This window comes from Scomber japonicus, chromosome 18 (genome assembly GCF_027409825.1).
Source record: "Scomber japonicus isolate fScoJap1 chromosome 18, fScoJap1.pri, whole genome shotgun sequence".
In the NCBI taxonomy this organism is placed as follows: domain Eukaryota; kingdom Metazoa; phylum Chordata; class Actinopteri; order Scombriformes; family Scombridae; genus Scomber; species Scomber japonicus.
The window spans coordinates 15,456,007-15,471,116 of NC_070595.1; the positions used below are offsets into that span (position 1 = coordinate 15,456,007).

A 15,110-nucleotide genomic window follows, 5' to 3' on the forward strand; every position below is an offset into this window, starting at 1 on the left:
ACTTTGAAAAGTTTATAGGTTCACTTAAGCTTTTTTTTTTAACCAAGCTCTCTCAGTGTGTTTTCTCTGAGGATATTGAGGAATAGAGCCAAATAAGGAGAAAACTAAAATCCTCAATTAGCCAATGCGGTAAGTTTGCCAAATTCATTACTGTGCTGGAAGCTGTGTGTGTGTGTGTGTGTGTGTGTGTGTGTGTGCATGTGTGTGTGCACGTACTTTTTCTCAGACAGATTATCTACCTCATCCCCTTCCCCTCTCCTCCCTCTCTTTCTATCCTCTCATCCATTCAGGCAGTCGCCCTTGGTGTGTTAGTCAGGTTCAAAGTCTGAACTGCATCTCTTTGCCAGAAGAAACTCTATACGGAGGGAACATCCCGCTGCTGATCCTTCCTGTACAGCCTCAAAGGTGACACAGCCATCCCCAGATACTGTATTTATGGGATGGAGGTAGAGCAGTCACAGCCCCCCTCCTCACTTCAGGCCTATTGTTTGTGGAGGTTGTGTCGGGGGACTTGTCACTAGTACCGATTCAGTGTTGAGTCCCAGGGAGAGTACAAGAGGTTTTGGATAGACATCCTGAGGGCTTCTCTTATTCACAGTGCTGACTGAACCATCTATCATATGGGTTCAAAGGGGCATGGAGGATTTTCCTCTATGGGGTCAGTTTACATATGTAAAACACTGATGATCTCAGTTCAGGTTAAAGTGATCCAGAACTGTTTTTGTAAGGCAACACGCTCCTCAAACATGACAAATTGAGTCACTTATGTCACACAACACAAATATTACAAATATTACAAATAATACAAATAATCCCTTTAATGCAATAAAGACCACCAAACACAGACCTCAAAAAAAAATTATGTTTTCTCATTTGGGTTTCATTCATGTTTTGATAGCTACTATGTTAGCCTATAAGACTTTTTAAACTTTTTTAAAAATATGTTTGCCATATGTAAATAAATTGGCTACTCTGCCTCTATATGAAGTTGATCTCCACATGAGGCATGTTTATCCTATTGAGGAGAGAAGGGTGGAGACTCAGTGGGGAAAAAAAGGGCGTAGGAGAAGAAGCGGAGAAACCTTGAGTGGAGCTCAGATCGCTCAGATACAGCAGGCTGTGAAGTCTCATCAGACTGCAAATCATTTTAAATTTGTTTATGACAAAACCTTCTCTTCCTAAAAGGATTTCATGACATTTTGGACAAATCTTTCCTGAAAAAATAAGTACACAAAGATTATGAAGATCATTTTTGACAAATCCACTGAGCCAATGTGATGCCTCACTTTTACGCAACAGGTTCCAAAAGATACATTCAACAGTAGCGACTCCGATCAATGCAGGAAGGAGAAGCATGCTGTCAATGTTTCGGCCCTTGGGCACCGAGCAGGAGATCAACTCATGGGATGTAGTGGATGCAGAGTCAGGCTCAACTTTGGAAAAGCGCTGTCCAAAGTCTCGGTGTTTTTTACCATGGTCCTGATCTTCACCTACTTCTTCTACTGCCTCACTGGATTTTGTGATTCCGCTCCGAGAACTTTATATCACCAACAAAACTTAGACTATGACATTTTGGACAATCATCACCGCATTCTCGGCGACCTGCGACCATCACCACGCCTCGTCCCAGACGGGCTGTCTCACCGGAACCGCACAGTCTCCTCGGGAGAGCAGGTGGACGCACCGGGACAGCTGGCACCCAACGAGTCGGACAGCACAAAGGAGAGCGCTCAGAGCAACGGCATCCCTGTGTCCAACACATTCGGGTCCAAAAGGTTCCCCCAGGCGATTATAATTGGTGTGAAGAAAGGAGGAACCCGCGCCCTGCTGGAGTTTCTCCGCATCCATCCCGACGTGAGAGCTGTCGGTGCCGAGCCTCACTTCTTCGACAGGTTTTATGACAGAGGACTGGACTGGTACAGGTAGGGAACGCACACACACGAACACACGCGCACACACACACACACACACACACACACACACACACACACACACTCATAAATATGAGTTATAATTTTTTGAGGCTCACCATAAATTCACTATTGAATGCCACAGACATGTTATGAGTCACAGTAAGAATATGAATTCTTCAAAATAATGATGTATGGAGGCAGGCTGGCAGGCTGAAGGGTCAGATGAGCAGCATTGATGTCCCTGATGACATCCAGTCACCTGTGCAGAAGTGCTGGAGCGGCTCTGCTCTGACTGGCTGATGTATTTAAATCACCATAAGCCAATATTCTCTCATGTGTACTGCAAATGTATAGATCAAAAGGCTAGTGGGGTCTCTGAGGAGCTGTTCATCATCTCGACAGTCATCTAAACACCATTTATACACTTCAATGTGACATCCGTGTATTAACATTTACACCCTGCTTTGAATGGTCGTGCCAAAAAAGCCATTCAGGAGAACATTACAGTGATAAAACAGTATGTTTTCCAAATACAAATAAACCTGATTGACACAATTATATCATGCTGGCATGGTGTGTGTCAGATGGCCTCTGCTCCATGTCATATGCTGTTTTGAAGTCCAAAAAATGTTCTTGGGCTTCTGTCGTAGTTACAGCAGCTGATTTGGGGTGACCAGGCTGACCAGAGCTATCATTTAAGTGTAGTTAAGGCCCTAAAGTAGGATTTGGGTCTGGATGAAGCTGGTCCTGATCATCTCCAGATGTTCTACAAGCTCCCGGAGAAAGTCTCAACTGAGCTCAAGCGTCTCAGCATGGCAGCGTGAAAATATCATTTAGGTACCATAAGGAGCGAACAAGACATTATAGGATGAAAAGAAGTGAGAAACCAGCAAGATGGTGCAAAGGCCTGAAACTAACGTGTAATTTAATCTTCAGTTTCTTTTTGAACCCCCCTTAGTTGCGTTTTAACTAACACATGGAAACACTTTCACAGCTGATAATTTTAGCATGGTGCTATACATCCTGTCTCTTTTTTCTCTCAGCACACACACACACGCATGCACGCGCACGCACACACATACACACACACACACACACGCACACATAGCACTTTGCTCCCTTATGCCTCTCTTTAACACTTCTCTTGTCTCTCGATAACGCATTTTCAATTCATATGTCCACCTTTCCACGCCCTTTCTCACAACTTTCTCTCACCCTTTCATTTTCCTCTCCCATCTGCCTTTCCTTCTTTATTATTTTTTTTAGAGTGCTATAGGTTGTCTTTATGTGGAAATACCTGTGGCAGTCCTGGTGTTTCCAGGGCATGTTTTATGTGTGTTTCTGTGTGTTTTAATTAGCCTCACTAGAGCTGTAAAGCTGTTATGCTTTAATGTTGTAGTTTTGTTACTGCTGTGATGCTGCAGCAAAACTAACATGGCCATAATATCTCAAACAGCATTATCCAACATTATGACTGGGGTTTAACACTGGAGATTTTACATAGACATGAACTTAGCTGAAACTGGAGGTGGACAAGAGTTGGAAGGATTAATAGAACAAAAGAGACAGCAACAATGTGATCCTGGATGAAATCACTGAAAGATGATTCTCCTGTTGTCACCGAATCTTGGAAAAATCTGTTTTCTGTCATTTGCGGCGACCCACAGAGAAGCCGCTTGGAAGTGGTGTAGAGCAGTGGCTCTTGAGTGTGTGTGTGTGTGTGTGCTTGTGTGTGTGTCAGTGACAGAAAGAACTCATCCATGTGGTGCAACCAAGTCCCTTTCACCTGATTGTCAGTTAATACAGAAGGTCAACTCACATCTGGAAGCAAACGCTCTTGCGCGCACACACACACACACACACATACACACACACTCACTCACTCACTCACTCACTCACTCACTCACTCACTTACTTACTCACTTACTCACTTACTCACTGATTCAGTAGGGCTGCTGTGCATGACAGGCTCTGAAAGACATCCTTGACCTTTGACATTTTTTCTTTTTCCTCACTTCATCTGCTACTCTCAGGTCAACAGGATATTTCAAACATAAATATGGATATAGATATTTCACTGTATCATTAATATAGCACAAATTAATCTACATTGCTTCTCTTTATTGATTGTATGATATTTGCCTGCCACCATCAATATAAAAATGTATTCAAAAGCCTCCAAATTAGAACATTGTTCATCATTGCAGACGAGTCAGAATCTGATATAGAAACATTGCCTTTGCCAAAGACGCATGGTCTTGGATTAGCATATCTGACAACAATTTATGTATTGTGATAGTTCGTCTGGTTCCACGTGTCTTGGACTGAGAAATAAGCACGGTCTGGATGCGATTCTAGCAGATGGATGAGTGTCGGGCACTGTCATATATTGCACAGTCTTTCCTGTCAGATATTGGATGGAAACAGAGGTGATCTGCATACTGGAGGCACTTCACAGACACAGCAGTGCCCTCCTGTTGTGTTGCTCCAACAGCATTATCGTCTTTAAGACAAACTTAGACCTCAGTCATGTGTGTGTTTTCCATTGCTTTTATCCGAGCGATCCAGTCAGTCTTCTCTGCCTTTCCTTCACCCCGTCTGTCTCTGTCCCATCTTCTTGTTTGCATGTGTGCATGAGCCCATTACGGGAATGGAAAAAGCCACAAATAATGCATTGAAAATGAAGCAAAGATTTAATGATTTTCTGTGTTGTTTTATGGCTTTAAGGGGACTTCATGGAGTGATGGCTTTCATATGGGACTTGAGAGCCGCCGCAGAAAACTGAAAAACCTCAGCTTTCCATGGCACAATGGTTCTGATTGTCATGGGTTTATCACCATGACGTGGACTGGAATGAGTAACTCATGAATTCTGTCCATTTTTTGGTATATCTTCAGTTCCTTGATGACGTTAAAATGAGCACATTTGTTTTAGTTGCCGTGTAGCAGAACAAGCAGTTAAAAAAAAAATTAAAAGAGATGAACACTGCACTTGCAACCATCCGTTACACAGCTTTGGATCTAAGGTCCAAAATAATAAATTCTAGAAACTGAATCTCCATAAAATTTGATTTAAGATCGTTTCTGCATTTTGATTTGAGGAAAAACGCCAATCCGCAAACCTCATCAATATTTGATATTTGAAAGCTTGTCAATTGGCTGACCTACAGTCTTGACACCAAAGGCCATGCCTGATTGGATTGCTATTGAAATATAGTATGTTTAGTAAGTCCTTTAAGGGCAGCAGTACAAGGGCAACAAGAAATGTCAGCCCTGCTGAAAATTACACTGGTTTTAAAAAGACATATCTGTAGACAATGATAAAAAGGTGATGACAACAGGTGAAAATAAGGGTCATGTCTGCTGTTGTAGAGGATAATATATGTCACTTTAAATATGTTTATTTTAACATCAAGTTATTTAGACCAATCTTGTTTGATGAGAAATGTGACGGCTAATAAATCCACAAAATCTTTTTAACTTCCCTCTTCTATATTTTCTTTTTCTATTAATCCAGATCTTACAAATAGCTCAAACTAGCTGTAACTTTTTCAACTAGATGGATGTTACAAAATATAGAGAATAAACTTAAATACATATTTAATTTGGAAGAAAATCATAATTTTTTACTTCAACCACAAACATAAAAATGTTCCTTGACCCTTCACATTTTTCTGATTAACTGTATAAATAAATATTAATTCTTATTTTAAAGAAAATGTGTTATATTACTATGTGTAAATTAGGTTATACAGTACCATACAGGCTAGAAATCCTATATATTCAATTAAAAGACAATTAAAGACATATTTCAAGACATTGATGAGGCGTGACAGAGTATTGACTGCACAATATTTAATCTTGAGCGGAAAGTGCTATTCACTATTTTAATGATGCTGCTGTGTTGGTGAATATAAATTAGTCCTGACTGTATACTTAATAACTGAAAATGAATATACTTTACTCTTCAATTTCATAGTGTTTAATTGCTGTATGGTGGAACTAAATCATTAGTTTTACCTCCATTATTTATATGTTTAATCTTGTGAGTCAGCGTTGTTATGTACTGTGCTGTACTTAAATTAAAGTCATGCCTGTTTTATTTCAGTTTCCAGGGGGCCAGATTGGCACACTTACTGTGTCGGTCTAGATTTTTGACAGTTGAAATGGTGAAAGTGGACTTGTTTTAGTGCACATTTAGTGCAACGCTTTCCAGAGCGAGGGTGATTTTCCTGACACCTCGTTCTGTGTCCAGCCCTGAGGCCATTAGCGATAGAGGCTGAGCGCAACTGATTGGTGTAACAGACCAGGAAGTGGTCTCTGTAGTGTTGAGTTGCAGTGTGTTTTAATGGGTGGGTTTTGGCTAGAGTTGGGTCTTGCTGGTGTTATAAGGTTTGAAAAGGCCCACACTCACACCCCATATGGTGGGAATTATAATAATTTGAGGTGCACTGTGGTCCATTTTGGGGACGCCTGTAAAATCTTGAGGAGGTTTCAGTCATGTCGTTTTTGCTCAGTTCTGTACTTAGCGAATGAGGAAAATGCTGTGTGAAGAAATAATGGTTTTGTTTCATTCGTCCAAAATGAAATGTTTCAGATGCTTGGTAGTCATGCTCAGATGCACTGCCATTTCCAGAAAAGAATAACATGAGGTTGAAAACCGACGGGTGTATCCAATGGAAACTCAACCATATTGCCTCTGGGAAACAATTTCTTTATCACACTTAATCAAAAATTAAATGGTTTGAATCTAACCTGATCTATAAATGGAAAGGAACATGTCTGAGTCTGATTCTCATAAATGTTATAAATGATATCATCATGTACATCATGATCATGTCAATAATAGCATTGGCAAATACATATTAATACATTTGGAGTACAACCGAGTATCATAAGTACTGGAAGTTAGTGTCAGTACTGAAAGTTAGCTTCAATTTCAAAGTCATAGTCTTGCTGAATTATTCTGTGATTATATATTTATATTTATATATTATGTTTCATTATTATTTCTTGGTTAAGTTATGTGGATCATTAAAGATATAAATATTCACCCTGAGGGTTGCATGAAAGTCTGTTGGAAAAAAATCATTATGGCAATCCAAAAGCTGCGAGAAAATTCAACTCTGAAACAAAAATGTCAACCTGCTGGTAGTACTAGAGGAAAACTCAAGGGGTCACCAAAATCATTAGAATTCATCGCCTGGCCATCATATATATATGTGTCAAAATTTGGATGTTGAGATATTTCAGTCTGGACCAAAGTGGTGGAGCCAACCGACAGACCAACATTGCCATCCACAGAGATTTTGTGAATAGAAAGGAGACTTTTGTATAAAATACCCAACCCAAATCAGCACCTTTAAATGTGCCTCTGCTTCTTTCATGTGCCAAATGCTGAGACCATAACTGAACTCCCCAGCAAATCACTGACATCACATCCGATTTCTAACTGAGACTGGCAATGCTACTCACTAATTAGCCATCAGCCAACAAAATGTATTGCAATCCTTTATAGAAAACCCTCCCACATACACAACTCTCATACACACATGTATATGATTTTACCCCCTACCCACCCACACACCCACAACACACACATATTCATACTCATTCCGGTGGCATCCTGCTGTAACCCACCAAAGATGAAAATGTAAAATACTATAATCTCTGTGGAAGCATGGCACTTCAGCTAACCTCCTGTCGAGAAAGCCCTACTCTCACTACATTACTGCATCATTATTCATGGGGAAAAAATTATCTGATAAGATTATATTTAAAATCTGTGGGTGGCAACAGTCGTTCTACCAGTCATGTGGTTTCCCAGAGGGACCTAACTCTCCACTTCCTCTTCCTGCCTATGGAGAGGTGATGTGTGTCAGTAAAAGCCTCAGAAATTCACCTCCAGGCACTTATGGGACACACACTGCATCAAGTATTTTTTCAGTAGTGTGTGAGTTGAATATGACTTTAATAGACACTGTGTCATTGGCTGTCGTGACATGTTGTTTATTGCATTGTTGCTCAGTCGTAAGTCCCTCCTCAGGCTACGTTTGGTATTATACACATTAATATCTATTTCTTTCCAACTTTGATGTCTGTGACACTTTGAGGCCCCCTTGCTTGCTCAAGTTTCTGTTTAGACAAAGAACATGGAGACAGCAGGACGGCAACGGTCCTCCAGTAGTCTTGGGTAATATTATGTTGTTACAGTGGCGTCTTCATATGATGAACTTTCATGCTTTGCCACGGCTGTGTACTCAGGTTATACTTACAGCTATTGTGAGGCATTTTTAGGAACTGCACTTATTTGCTTCCTTACAAAGAGTTGGATAAAAAGATCACTGATTTCATGGATTAACATGTTTATTTCTATAGCTATTTCTTAGCCAGCCTCCCCTTGTTGCCTGGCAACTGCTCCTGGTCAAGACAACAATTAAAGATCAAAAATGACAATTAGACACATTACCATGAGTAAAATGGCCAAAGACCAGTTTCCACAGGTTAAAATAAACCTGCATACCAGCAACTCAGAAACTCACTAATTAACATGTTATATGTTGTTTGTTTAATCCGAAAGTTGCGGTTTCACAGGTGGTATGTGAGCTTTTTCGGTGCTGATAGGCCTAACAAAATCCACCCTATCTTTGGAGAGAGCTTTGCTAGTTGTTTCCCTCTATTTCCATTCTTTGTGCTAAACTAATTGGCTGCTATTTGTAACAAAATTCATCAAGGTGGCACATAGCCAACCAATAAAATTGCAAATGTTTACAGTTTGGTTTTTGTATCTATTTAAACAAACAAGATATAACTTTAATTAGTGAACCTTAGTCCAGGCTAGCTGTCTCCAGTTTTTAAACTAAGATAAATTAGCAGCCAAGGGTGGCAGCAATCTTTTAATCTAACTCGTCATGAAAGCAAATAAGATTATTTCCAAAATGTCAAACTATTTCTTTAAACTGCTCTATTTTCTGATCATTAATCAAAAGAGTTATAATATGTTTTACACACCAGCACATACAAGTGTGGTGTCTCAGACACTATGTGTCATCTAGCCTTCATGTCACAGAAAAATAACTTGTTTTTTGTTGTTTTCTGGTCTGAAGACAACAGCAGCATATGGAGGTGTAAAGGCAAGTTCCCACACTCTTCAGTCTGACTGGCTGCCTGTGGCCCTGGGGTTCCTTCTGTCCCTTTTAGCGCAGCAGTGCTGCTGGGAAATGTTTTCCTTTAGTTTGTTGTTTGCTTTCTTTCTCATTTTTACGACCTTGATTTTTTCACCACCTCTTTGAAGAGATGTCTGCCAAAGCAGAAGGCTTCTTTCCTTCAGCAAGACAGTAGCTAGACGGTCAAGTAGATGAATATAATAACTCATTGAATTTTGTATCTGTTCTTATTTGAGAAAGCAAAATGATAATTAAGATTATTTAAATGATTTTCTTATCTACAATTAGCCCTTTTGTTAGGGCACTACGGGGGCTATAGCTGCAGCAAGAGACCCCACAATCTCAGGGGCAGGAAGTCTCTTGGCCACATCCTTGTTGCCACAGTTAGTAGGCTATTTAATCTTCTGATCCAGACTGCCAGAACATATCAGTAATGTAATCAGCACTATAGCACTTCAGGGAGGAAAAGCGCTACATCCTTTTAACAGCAGGCAGTTCCAGACTAATGTGGCCAGTCAGCAAGGCTTTCCAATACAAGGATAAGTAAAAAAAAAAAAAAAAAACATCTTCAAGACCTGAGTTACTTATTGAAGAGAGTAGGCTGAAAGGTATTTTCCCAATGAAAAAGGTGTATTTGTAAATTACAAATCACACAGCAATAGATTTGCATGTATGAGAAAATTGACAAGAAATTCATCATCCCTGATCTGTTTACAATTTTTCCTGACACCACATACAGGAACAGATTTATGATAGTAAATGGCTATTATTGATTCTCTGATAATGAGACAGATTGTGATGAGGGTGATAGGGACCTGAGGAGAGTTGGGGGGAAGCCACAACTCATTAACTATTCATGAGGATAGAAAGACAACTTATGGTCAATTACTGAAGTGACACTTGTGTGAAGGACTGAAGGACAAATCCAAGACTATGGACAAGACGAAGGTTGGGAGGGTGGTGCTCAATTTCTCATCAGTAAATACTGACACCTCTGTGCTCTCCTGCATGCATGTGTATATATGCACAAACTGAAGCGCACACGCACACGCACACGCACACACACACACACACACACACACACACACACACACACACACACACACAAACAATCTGTCATATAGAGACAGACATATTGATTAGACACAGATAAACAGGGGACAGACGGGCAGGGATAAGCCATTTGCAGCTCTTGTAGTTGGGTAATAATCAATTAATGGTCTTTTAATATGGGAATCATTTAATGGGCTGGATTGAAATGGCTTTAAGCAAACTTTAAGTAAAGGGGGGAAACTTGAAACGTACACAGGGGCTTTTTTTCCCTCTCCACACACACTCCACAAGAACCGTTATGCAATGACCAAATGTCTCTACCTGATAACACACAGTTTACCTTTTGTTTTCCCAACTTGTTCCCAACAATGTTCTCAAGTGGCCAAAAAATCAGTTAATACTGCTCTCTCTCAGAAATAAATAATGTTGGCATACTGCACTCAAGACATTCATTTTAATTTACAATTTAAGTGAGGTTCGTCAATCTTTCCCCACAGAAAAAAGTTTTAATATTATTCTCTGATCAAAAAAAATGATTAATATCAATTTCTTGCTTTCACTGTTGTTGTTTTTTTCTCTTAAAAGCTGCCAGTCGTTATTTGAACAAGCAAAGAGTGGGACTAATAATCATCAAATCAGTGTTTTGACCGCAGAGACTTTCCTTAGAATAACTGGCAAAATTAAAATAAATTTCCCATGAATGATCATCATCATCATCTGCAGCTTTGAAAATCCTCTTGTCATTGAAATTTGGACTTTATACAGACATCCAGTCTGAAACGAATAAAGCACAGAGGCTCTATTACTTGTTTATTTTACAGCAAACCACATGAAAGCTCCCTGTTTCCAGTAACACTAGAAGACGTGTTGGGTAAATGAAGTACAGAACCTTCATTTGCTGTTTCAAACATTGCTCATCATGCCATTCTCATGCAAAACATTTTTTCCCTGAAACTCAAATTCACCACAGCTCTGCCTCACACAGTCCGTCAATGTCAGAAATGGACAAATGAATGAATGCAAGGTCTGTTGAATACCATGTTACCCACAATGCACACAAAGCCAGCTATTTGCCATCAAATTAGAGAGCAGCAGGTCCACTAAGTTTGTAAAGTAGTGAAGAAAATGCATATAGAAGACTTTAAATATGCAATATAAGATAAATGACTTGATTAGTAGTTTATAGATTAGTTAAGATTACTCGATTACTTTCCATCTTCACAATGTAATAACGCGTAATTCAACACATCTTTTCACTAGTGTGTGGTACACAGCATCTCTCCTCATTGCAGCCATATGTTTAACACACAAGCTGAGCTCAGCAGTTAGCCATCATGGTCGCACTTCCTGCAGATTTTGGTCTGTTTGGGTCCTTGTAAGAACCCGTAGGGGAAGTGAGGGGTGGTGAAGGGGGGGACACTTTGCTCCTGCAGGAAGAAGGGGAGGGGGGGATATGTAGGAAATTGCTGTTAAGTGGTTCTTGAGGCTTTGTGGTTTTGACTCATCAGGCCCAAAGCGAGTGCATGGTACTGTTGTGCAGGCCTGGCAATGAGACTCTGATGGGCTGTCAGGGGCCCTCGTACATAAACACAGAACAGTGTGTGAAGCTTTAATCATGCACGTTTTGGGGTGCTTTAATATATAGTATGTACTGTATAATGTGTTTAAGATATCTCTTGATGTTCTTTTCAGTGCAGTGTAATCAGCTCTGGTAAACCAACTGAGAAAAAATTAGCAACTAGTTGGTGAAAATAGTGGCTAAAACTGTTAACAAGCCAGGTATTTCCCTCAGGAGTTAGTAGAGACCAAAGTGGAGTTAAAAAACAGGGTGATTGTTGGACTTACATTCCTTGCTCAGTTATTTTGTTGCCCCATGGTAGCCAAAAAACTTAAAATGTGCAGGCCCAACTAAAGCTTTCAAACATAAAATGACCACTGGTGGATTGTAGTGCATTGAAAAAAGTTTTTACAATTATGGCTTTGAGAGATTAATTAGAGTTTCTTCTTTTCGTTCAGGAACCTGATGCCTCGAACGCTGGATGGTCAGATCACCATGGAGAAGACCCCCAGCTACTTTGTCACGAAGGAGGCTCCCAGTCGTGTCTGCACTATGAACTGTCAAACCAAGCTGATTGTGGTGGTGAGGGATCCTGTGACGCGGGCGGTGTCTGACTACACCCAGACGCTGTCCAAGAACCCAGGTCTTCCGTCCTTCCAGAGTCTGGCCTTGAAAAACTCCTCCACAGGTCTGATTGACACCACGTGGAGTGCCGTGCGCATCGGCCTGTATGCCAAACATCTGGAGAACTGGCTCCAGCACTTTCCCCTGTCTCATTTTCTTTTTGTCAGTGGTGAGCGGTTGGTGTCAGATCCGGCTGGGGAGATGGGCCGGGTTCAGGACTTCCTGGGACTGAAAAGGGTTGTTTCAGACAAGCACTTCTATTTCAATCAGACCAAAGGTTTTCCCTGCTTGAAGAAGCCTGAGGGGAGTAGCAGGCCTCGGTGCCTTGGAAAGTCGAAGGGCAGGCCCCATCCTCAGATCCCCTCTGAGGTCCTGCAAAGGCTCAGAGACTTCTACAGGCCCTTTAACCAGCGTTTCTACCAGATGAGTGGACAAGACTTCGGCTGGGACTAACAGCAGGATCCTATCATAGCCCAGATAAAAGCCAGTTGCTTTCTTTCTGTAGAGACTGTTTAATGCTCTGCAGGGCTAACGTTCTCAGGGACGGGGTAGAGGAATACAAAGTCCACCAGCTGGGACTCTCTTTGGACCAGTCCGCCTCAGTGGAATCAACATGACATGCAGCACAGGAGCTGTTTAGCAGAGTAGAAGCTGGACAAGGTGCTGTTAATATGCAAGTTACATACATAGTTAATGGCTCGGTTAAGAAACCATTAAACCATTTTCTTGCTTGTATGTTGATGTTAGAAGGAAACTAAGTACCAAATGGTAAGCAAAATACATTGCGTCTTAATATAATTTTAGACTTGCTCTATGTTTTGTTTATAAGAATAAGCTGATATTTATAGTTTTTGTTGACTTAAAATAAGTTACAGAGTTGTTTTTTTTATGAGAGAAAGTATTTATTACAAGACAAAGCAAGACATGAGACTCATTAAACATTCTTTGACACGACATTGGGAAAAAATGTCACACTCAGTGATAAACCACTATTTCTTGGACTGCTTTTATGTTTGCATTACTGTTTCAAAACGGCCTTTGAAATGAAATGAGTTGGATATTGCCAGCTATGTACATTGCAGTTAATATACCAAATGATACCTCATCTGTAAATAATAAATGTGTAACGGTTAATAGAAACCACACTTACAAGCGGTCCAATCACAGAAATGTACAAATTTGTACATATTTGTCCCTTCAAATGTACATTACTGTTTTAATTGCCTTGGACAGTATCAAGTGTAACAGCTGTTACTCACTCACAGGACTATTTCGACTTCTGTATGTAAAGTATGCAAAGCACATTGCAGTGTATAAAACCTTCATTTTGACTCCAACTCTCTGTATTATGAAATAAAGTTTTATCTGACATAACGTCTATCCAGAGTGCAATATTTGATCCATTTTATGAATCAATAATGTTTTTCTCTGTCTGTTCATGTTCTACTGCTCCATACTTTATTTACTCTCACAAGCTCCAACTTTATTTTCTCTCATGCCTTTGCCAGAGAGAAATCTGTCTCTTTCCCTCTCTTCCTTAGTCTCTCTCTCACACTGCTTTTCCTCTCGCCGCTTCCACACAGTGAGACCACATGTACAGTCTGAGGCCTGTGTGCGCTGTGGCCTTTAATTATGAGAAAGATGTCAGGGAACTCAGAAAGCCCCCTCCTTTCTTTCTGGGCTCAGAATTAGCAGCAGTGCTCTTCTCTTTCATGGTACACTATCCTGTATGGAAGAAAGAGAAAAAAAACATCTGCTCTGGTGGAACAACCAAAAAAGGAACCCACTTATGATACACTGAGTTGCAGATGTTTTTTTTTTTTTTGTTTTTTTTTTACAATGCATGGAAGTATGCCTGACCATACTGTATCTTGCATTCAGTGATTACACCAAAAATATTCAAAATGATTAGACCAAAAATATTCAATCAAATTGATTACTGTAAGCCTGAGCTTTGTTTGTGGAAATGTTAGTGGTTTGTGAATGAGGAAAAAGGACTGGCTGCTTGCATGAGCACGCTTACGTGTGTATTCTTGCAACTTTGCATGCACACACGCCCAATGCTTTGGCTCCCTCTGTACATCTTGCCTCCTCTAATTCCAGTCAGTATTTCTGTCACATTCCCCTCTGTTTTATATGTCTGGCATTAGTTTTTAGTGGGCCTCATAATAATTTCAAATGTGCCCGCCTCACTTCATCTATGCCAAGTTTTATTACTCTCCATTACCAGTCATACTGATAGGTACATTTTTGCTGTGCCAGCCCAACAGCAGGCATTAAAAATAACTGATTTCCCATCCTGCCATCTGGGAAAGATGTTAGTATCAGTCTTTAAGTTTCATAGTTTTGTTGAGCAGTCTCATTGGCGATACTCACTCAGGTGTATGTATCTTTTCTTTTCAATACTTTTTTATTAATGTTTAAATAAAAGAATGTGGCCAATACAATTCAAGTTAACATTATGGAATGTATGTTAATCCAAACTGAAACAAGTTTTAAATAGAGCTAAGCAACTGAATTCTAAAATACTGCTTTTACAGGAATCACACAGTGATATTCATAAACCCCAGAAAAGATATAATACCCCTGGTTATTGCAGCTTCCTACTTTTCCCGTTGTAGGAGAGGCAGACACTCCATTATTCACAATACCCTTTTTTCTAACTCTATCATCCCTCCCAGGTCATTATATCATAGGCAGAGATTTTAACTGTGCACTGGAGTCCACCTCTCACTCCCAAACAAGAAAGACACTTTAACAGCTGATCCAAAATGTTTGTTTGTGTGAACCAGTATCC

The 15,110-nt window shown here is 40.2% G+C and overlaps 1 protein-coding gene across 1 annotated transcript; it reads left to right on the forward strand.

The window, feature by feature from the left end:
- Positions 1-1,401: 1,401 nt before the first annotated feature.
- On the forward strand, positions 1,402-12,766 carry LOC128378221 (heparan sulfate glucosamine 3-O-sulfotransferase 6-like). Its single transcript, XM_053337667.1, has 2 exons — positions 1,402-1,922; positions 12,148-12,766. Exons 1-2 carry the CDS (start codon positions 1,402-1,404, stop codon positions 12,764-12,766), a joined length of 1,140 nt encoding a protein of 379 aa, XP_053193642.1.
- Positions 12,767-15,110: the final 2,344 nt, after the last annotated feature.